Genomic DNA, 8,576 nt, shown 5'->3' on the forward strand with positions numbered 1-8,576 from the left:
GTTCACACCGAAGAGAGCTGGACAATCAGCGAAGTTACAATGTGTTGAGATCCGGGATACAGTATACAGACACTTACAAAAGCATATAGAATCTTACAAAAAAGTCCGGGATACAGCGTGTAGGGTCTTACAAAGAGCATATAGAGTCTTACAAAAAGGCAGAGAGATACAGCATATGGAGTCTTACAACAGGCAGTGAAAATACAGCAAACAGAGTCTTGAAAAGGCAGCAGAAAAAATGTTATACATTTCAGATTTGAAAGCAGGAGTGGACATATGTAGTGTTGGGTGAAGATACTTTTTTAGGTGACAATTCTGTTGAATAAGGCAGTTTTTATGGCTTTTCTAAAGGCCTTATATGTCAGTCTTGCTCCATTTATGTAGCTGTCTAACCAGTGTTGTTGTTTGTTTGCTTGGTACTTAAAAGTTCTATCCAGGAAGGTTTTGTATTTGCAGCCGGTAATGCTTGGGAATGCAAATAGGTTGCTGTTTCTGGTTTGTCTCGTAGGGCTGTATAGAATGAAGTGAGGTAGCAGGTAGGTAGGAGCTAGTCCCCAAACCAGCTTGAAACATATGCAAGAGAACTTGAAAATTTTCTAGCCTCCATTGGTAGCCAGTGAAGCAGTCTGTAGTAGGGGCTAACATGGTCGCTCTTTTTCAATCCAAATATCAAGCGGACCGCTGTGTTTTGGACAATCCTAAGTTTCCTTACGTTTTTTTAGGTATACCCATATAAACAATATTGCAGTAGTCCAGTGTTGAAAGCACTAGTGATTGCACTAGTAGACTAAATGATAGAGAGTCGAAATATTTTTTGGTGGACCTTAATTTCCACAGTGTCAGGAAACATTTTTTTACTACTATGTTCGTGTGTTCCACCATTGTCAAGTGGGTGTCTAGTGTGACTCCCAATATTTTTATTGTTTTAGTAATCGGGTATGCATGATCTTTTATATGTAACGTTGTATTGGTAATTTTGTCTGTTGGGCTTGCAAGGAAGACTTTTGTTTTTTCTGTGTTTAGTTTCAGCTTGAAGTTTATTGTCCATTGTTCTATTTTGGTCATAATTTGAGAAATGTATTGAGGTCTCTTTCGTTATGCTGTTTACTGGGATTAAAATGGAAATGTCATCTGCATATATGTAGTGGATTAGGTTTAGCTTTTTTAGGAAGTGTCCTAGGGATGATATGTAGATGTTGAATAGAGTAGGTGACAGCGGTGAACCTTGAGGTACTCCTGAGGGGTTTTTCCAGATGTTTGAGTACGTCTCTCCACTAATCACCCGGTAAGATCTCTTTTAAAGTCTACTAAACCCTGAGTGGTATAGAATGGGTACAACTAGATCGATTTTTTATTCTCAAAAATTACAGGACACTTGACTAAGTTACAGGGAGATACTTTGAAAACCAATAGAAGGAAATATTTTTTCACTTAGAGAATAGTTAAGTTCTGGAATGTGTTGCCAGAGGATGTGGTAAGAGCAGTTAATGTAGCTGTTTTTAAAAAAGGTTTGGACAAGTTCCTGGAAGAATGTCCATAGTCTGACGTGGGGCAAACCACTGCTTGCCCTGGATCGGTAGCATGGAATACTTCTACTGTTTGGGTACTTGTGACCTGGATCCCTTGGTCGTGCCCCTCAACTACAAACCGCCAAACGTTCCTTCCCGCTTTATACCAAGGCACTAGAATCAACTGCCCCCACAGATTAGATGCGTTAGATGACTCCTCAACTTTAAAAAAGGAATAAAAACCTACCTCTTCACCTAACCACCCTGCCTAAGGACAATAGTTTACAAAGAAATATTAATGTATATCGATATGCGTCACATTAGGATAAAAACTTATATTGATAAATCTTGCACTGTAACTATGTCAAAGTTATCCTGTAAACTGCATATTATATATATATATTAGAATTAGATCTCAAGTATGTGTCAAGTAAGGATAAAACTTGTATTGAAAAACCTTACACTGGAACTATGGCAAATGATGCCAACCTGTAACCCGTTCTGAGCTCTTTGGGGAGAATGGGATAGAAAATGAATTAAATAAATAAAATTGGCCACTGTGAAGATGGACCATTGGTCTGACCCATTCTTAGGTTCATATGTGCCATAGAAAGCCCTCGAATGGTTTCAATCCTATTTTTCTGATCGAGCTGTAACAGTTCAATTTAATAACTCAAAATCAAAACCCTATCACTCAAACTTTGGTATCCCTCAGGGGTCCATCTTATCTCCATTATTATTTAATATTTATCTGTCCCCTCTCCTGACTCTCTGCCAATCGATCGGGTTCACAGTATACGCGTACGCTGACGATTTCCAACTATTGCACCCAATTGAGCCAACTAATCATTCCGAGATTCAGGAAATCAATATTAAATTAAGTAAAGTTCACGAGTGGTTAAACTCTAATAAGCTTTCTTTAAGCATCTCAAAAACTAACACTCTACTATTCCCTGGTAAAGAGGGAGCTCACCTAATCTCTCCAATTATCATCGATAACATATCACTCATAACAACCTCAACTATAAAAATTTTAGGAGTCCTTATAGACAATAAACTTACTTTCCGTCCACAAATAAGTGCACTGGTTAAAAACTGTTTTTACAAACTAAGAATGATTCGATCATTGGCCCCTTTTCTCGACACCAGTTCTCTTAACACTTTGATTCATTCACTCATAATTTCAAAAATAGATTATTGTAATTCGCTTCTAAAAGGCATATATCATAAAGATTTAAAACGTCTGCAGCTAATTCAAAATACGGCCATCAAGATAATTTTCAGAGCAAATAAGTATGACCATATTACCCCTCTGCTAAAAGACGCCCACTGGTTACCAATCTCACATAGGATAACTTATAAGTTAGCCCTTTTGACTTTCAAAACTATGCAGACTAATTCCCCAGCTTTCATTGATAGAGTATTGATTCCTTATGATCCACCGAGATCTTTGAGATCTATATCCCAGTCTAATCTAGTCATTCCTTCCTTAAAAGTAATTGGCACACGTCGAACTTCTATTTTCTCCGTAACAGCTCCTACGATTTGGAACGCTCTTCCACTGTATTTAAAAACGGAAAATAATTTAAAAACATTTAAAAGTAACTTAAAATGTTTCCTTTTTAAAGATGCTTTTAACTAAAGTTTTATTATCCTTCTTCTTTTTTCTTTTTTTTTCTTTTAAGCTGATTTTAACTAAAGTTATTTTAGTCTTCCTCTTTTTATTAATTCCTGCCCTTTTGTATTTACCTTTAATGTTTCTCTCATTTACTATAACTATTGTATTTCTCCCCTTTTTCCTTCATGTGTCTTTTGTTCGTTCGTCCTTAATCAACCTAGTATGTGTAATAGTTCGTCTTAAAGTTTTTATGAAAGTATGTTTTATTGTAGTTTATGTTTGTTGAAATGTTATTTTATTTAATGCTCTGTACAACGCTTTGCAGAATCGATAAAGCGTTTCATCAAAAAACTAATTAAACATTAAACATATCAAATCCCACCACCCTTTTCTCTTGTCTGGCATGGACCTTCACAGCACTCACAATTTCTCTGCTGGAGTAGCTATCTACCTATCTCTAGGCTGCCTGGCATCAGTACCACAAGATTAACACTAATGCTAATGATGTCTACCAGATAAAAAGCGGTTTACAAAGGGAGATTAAGAACAAAAATATTGTTAAACATGATGGTTTAAGCGAAGCTCATTGTTCAAAGATTAATTTACGAAATACAGTATACAGTAGGTAGGTATAGTTCTATTTCCTGTTGGAAGATCACTACTGTAGGAGTTGGAGTCGGTCATTTTGACAACAGGAACAGCCTGATACTCCTGGGGAGGAAAGTTAAAAACTGTTCTTCAGATGTGATCCTTCCACAAACACAGCTTGTAGGGTTTCGCAATAATAATGATCAGCTTTCACACCAGCTGCATATTTAGCATCCACTGTGGTAAAAAATCTCGTTAAACTGCCTTCTCGAAAAGACATTAATTAATAAATAATAGATTAAGCTTGTACCCCACTATTCTCCTGGGTTTTGTCCTCCTATACTTTAACTTTTCCTTTGATTTTCAGCACAGATGTATGACCCTGCATTTTTTAGCATGAAATCTTAGCCACCTTTTTAAAGCAAAGAGCCAATTTATCCTAAAAATTTGACCCAAGATTTAGAAAGAGCCGCAATGGATAGAAAAGGGAGTTTAAGATATTCCAGGTCTTTCTCTTCCTTCCCCCCTTTCTTTCCTCCAACCCCTTGCAGGTCTCTGAACCTCTTCCCTTCCTCCCTCCAAACCATAGCCAAGGTTCTCTCCCCTCTCCAGGCCCCAATCCTTTAATCTCCCTCCCAACCCCATGATCCCCCCCCAAAACCTATCGAGGTACCCGGTAATCCAGCGGGGTCTTCGCGGCAAGAGCATAGCCCTCTCGTTCTTGCCTCCAAGCGGCTGCCTTCTAAAATGGCTACCGTGACCATTAGCGGCTGCTCGTGGCATTTCATGTAGTACTGCAAGCTGCCGTGAAAGGTCGAGGCAGCCATTTTAGAAGGCAACTGCAGAAGATCCCCTGCTAGACCACCAGGTATCTCAGTAGACCCAGGGTGGGGTGGAATCGTAGGGTTGGGAAGAGATTAAAGGGTTGGGGCCTGGACAGCCACAGTCATATGTCAGGTGAGCCACAGGTTGCGACTCCTGCTCTACACAATGCTTCAGACTTTGCTAGATTCCTCCAAGTTTTCTACTCCTTTAAAGTTGCAGATTTGGTATCATCTGCAATGAGGGAAATCTTTCCCAATAGTCTGTCCTTGGTATTGCTATGAAAATATTGAAGAAATCAGAGGACCAATTCTTGTAGCACAATAACACCACCTTTTTCTCACAGTAAACGACATTTACCCATCCCCTTAATTGCCTCTCAAGTAAGTAGTTTTTGGTCCAGGCTTTCACATGAGGACCATAATAAGGGCCTTCAGTTTATTAATATGTCAAAAGTTTGCGCTGTGCTTAGTCCTCAGCAGTCTTGTGATCTCCCCCGATCTAACTCTGGTCACCCAGTGAAAGAAGTTGGTCAGATTTGTCTGATTAAACTTACCTCCCTTAAAAGCCATGTTGCTTTATGTCCTGTAATCCACTGGATTCCAGACGGTGCAGCATTAATTTACTTACCACCGAGGTCAGACGAACTGGCCTGCAGCTTCCTTTAAGCTCTTACTCACCAACACTAATTCCAAAGTGAAAGCAGGTGTCTGTTACAAAGTCTGTAAGTAAAAAGCGTCTATTGAATCCGACAGTTTGAAAACTACCCCCAGTAGAGACAAAGTAGTGAAAGGCAGAAACAAGAAGGGGCATCGAATGGGGAGGACTCTGTTAGCGACAAATCAGATCTGCAGTTTCTTTTTAGGCAGATAAACATTCAAAACCTGATTCATGATCATTAGTGCTGGAAAGAGCGGCAGCAACAGGCAAATGTACCACAACACTCCCTTGATCTGGGCCTGGAACCAGTCAGAACACACCCCCAACAGCACAGTAAACGTGGCAAAGAGGTAGATGATGAGTCCGTAAGTAACATGGTAAAGCTTCAGACGTGCCACTGCAGAAAGTTTTACCAGTTTTGGAAAAAGGAGGAAAACCCCACATAGTGCTTGTCCACAGGTGGCAGCAATGGTGATAGTTCCCAAGATGCTATGCCAGGAGGTGAAGTGCTGTTGCTCACTTCGGTTCTTGCTAGAAACGATGAATATAAAGCCTGCTGCAGCAAACAAGATCACAAAGCTTTGCCCAATCCAGTGTAGCTGCACTTTAGCGTTACGGGAACAGAAGCAGAAGGGCGAATTCTCCGGGGACAGGAGAAGGATGGCCTCCGTCAGACAGAAACAAAACTAAAAGCACATGGAAGAAGAATAAAGGGAGAGTTAGATCATCTGGGAACAGAGGGAAGATTGGGAGGGAGGACATGAGTAACTGACATAATGTAAGCTGTCCCTTGCATTTGATATTGCAGCCCAGTATAAAACAACTTAAATTGAAGAAAATAGAAATTTGTTCAAACAAATAACGATTATATAAGCCAGAGAACAAATTGATATCAAGTCAGATTGAATTACCAGACCTCCAATACCCAAGGCACTACTTGACTGGTTTTTCATGCCCTTACTGGGGTGGTAAATTCATCATTGGTCTTGGTAAAGTGACATGTGCTTTAAATATCTATTGTAATCTTAATTTAATTGTATTCCATAATTATAAAGTGCATTCAGTGCATAAGGTGCTAAAGAAAGGAAGGCTGAAATATGCTTTATAGGCTATGTTCCCTCCAAGTAGTGCAAGTGAACTATCACTCATACATTCTAGGAGCACTGCTCACAGATTTTACATGGTTGCTCAAGAAAATGCTTGCAAATCTGGAAAATTGTTGGGTAATTTTGAACTTGTTGCTCACGTGAGAAAAAATTTTCAACCATCCAGTCAATCCTTAGAGAGAGCATTGCTTGTAGGCATCACACATCTAAGCAGATACTTCTATGGAGTACTTTTTCCCTCATCTTGATAAACTGGCTGCATACATAACAAAATGCTTTGGTCGTATGTTTGTGCTTTATTTTTTTATAAATCTTTATTCATTTTAAATCTTTTAACAAGTGTACAATAAAATCATCATTTAATATACAACATCACTTGAAGCTCTACATTTTTCTCAAGAAAAAGATTATATCCCATCCCACCCTCCCAAAAATTATATTCAAATATAATATATATCATATAATAATTTAGATCATTTGTTTTACAATTTGATAATAAAACCCACAAAACCCACCCCCACCCACAAAACAATATATATTAAGTAAGTAGGGAAAAATGCTGATTATTCATTATAATATCTTATTAATGGCCCCCACACATCCTTAAATTTATTAAAATATCCATTTTGAACTGCAAGTGCTCTTTCCATCCTATACATGTGACACACCGAGTTCCACCAAAAACAATAATTTAATCTTGTGCAATCTTTCCAGTTATATGTTATTTGCTGAATGGCAACTCCTGTTAAAATCATTAAAAGTTATTATTAGCAGATAATTGGCTTTTAGCTCTCATGTGTCATATGACAATGCTACATGATTTTCTAGCATACAATTTATTGTATGTTTGTGCTTTAGTAAAAGAGACCCTAAGTTTACTCAGCTTATTAAGATATATATGCTTTATTGTAATCTACTTAGGTTTAAGCAGAATAAAAAAATTTTAAACAAATCAATCAATCAATCTGTATGTTCTGCAAAAAATGTAAATTTCAAAATATCAATGTCCTGGTCACAAAAGCAGTTTAAGAGGAATGATAACCATTTTCTATACAATACTTTTGTGGCATATGCAATTAAAAAAGAACACTTATTACTCAGGAACCAAAAAAAATATATAGTTGTTACATAGGGCTCCTTTTATTAAGCCGCGCTAGCGGGGTTAAGGTGTGTGACTTTTCATCACGCGCTAATCCCCGCACTGGCCTAAAAAGTACCGCCTGCTCAAGAGGAAGCCCATAGTGTTCTTTACAACTTCTGTTGGGTTGGAAAGAATAAAGATGGCTCCAAACGTATAAGGAGAAATTCAAGAAATGACACTGGGATGATGTACACAGAATGTGTAGTTGTGTGTGGAACTATCCGCACAAGTCCTCATCTATGGGGCTAACATTGGACGCAGAACTTATGCCAGCTGAAAGGCAGGTGTAAGTTCTCGCAGCAAACTGTGTAGGCAGCGAGATGCATGTGCTTTAGAATTCTATCATTTATGCGACGCCTAACTGCTTGACATGGCCCTAACCTGGGATTTGAGCATTCATGAGGCCAATAATAGCTGCTAATAAGTTCTTAAAGCCAATTCACTGCTGATTAGAGAACTAAGTTGCAGATGTGCATGAATATTGTGCAAGCATACAGTTTCTATTAATTTGTTGACCCTGTATTTCCATTGTTACAAGCACACACTTACTGCCAACGCCATGAAGAAAGGATGCCAAGAGAAAAGACCTGCAGGGAGGAAGGAGAAGAGAGAGAAAAGGGGTCAACCAAGAAACTCCTCATTCCAGAGAGTCCCGAAACCCACACATACCCCTCATCCTCCCTATGCTGACACTCTTCCTTGAGACCCCGGCACCCACACTTAACACCCCAAAACACATACTCTCTCTCTTCCCTGGGCCCCCAGTATCCACACCTACACACTCCACTCTCTCTTCCCAAGGATCCCAACACATACTTTCTTTGTCTTCCCTGGCCCCCTCCCCACACACTAACTCACTCACTTCCCTTCCCCTGCACCCACACGTCCCCCTCCCCACACATGCACACTCACTCCTTCCCCCTCCATCACTCGCTCTGTTCCCCAGCCCCCCTGCATCTGCTCCCACACCTCCCCACACACTCACTCACTTTCTGTCTTCCCAGGCCAGCACCTCCCCCACTCTCTCTTCTGGGCTCCACTGCACCCACACCTCCCCCTCCCCACCCACTCACTTCTTCCCCCTCAGTCACTCGCTCTGTTCCTCAGCCCCCCTGTACCTGCTCCCACATCTC

At 39.7% G+C, this 8,576-nt stretch overlaps 1 protein-coding gene across 3 annotated transcripts in view; it reads right to left on the reverse strand.

The window, feature by feature from the left end:
• Positions 1-8,576, reverse strand: part of LOC117347397 (cytochrome b561 domain-containing protein 1) — a 134,107-nt gene that overhangs the window by 123,326 nt on the left and 2,205 nt on the right. The window contains exons 2-5 of one of the 3 annotated variants that reach the window (XR_004536782.1): positions 7,993-8,030; positions 3,495-5,882; positions 2,449-2,451; positions 565-2,124 (exon numbers count right to left, since the gene is read on the reverse strand). Coding sequence is in view for 2 of the 3 variants with exons in the window: in XM_033918267.1 (XP_033774158.1) it covers positions 5,379-5,882; positions 7,993-8,030 (542 nt within the window). In the remaining variant the exon portion in view is untranslated. Of the gene's footprint in view, positions 1-564; positions 5,883-7,992; positions 8,031-8,576 lie in introns of those variants that run through there. The other 2 variants (XM_033918267.1, XM_033918268.1) reach the window with 2 other exon arrangements.

The sequence above is a fragment of the Geotrypetes seraphini genome, chromosome 13 (assembly GCF_902459505.1).
Source record: "Geotrypetes seraphini chromosome 13, aGeoSer1.1, whole genome shotgun sequence".
NCBI classification, from domain to species: Eukaryota; Metazoa; Chordata; class Amphibia; order Gymnophiona; family Dermophiidae; genus Geotrypetes; species Geotrypetes seraphini.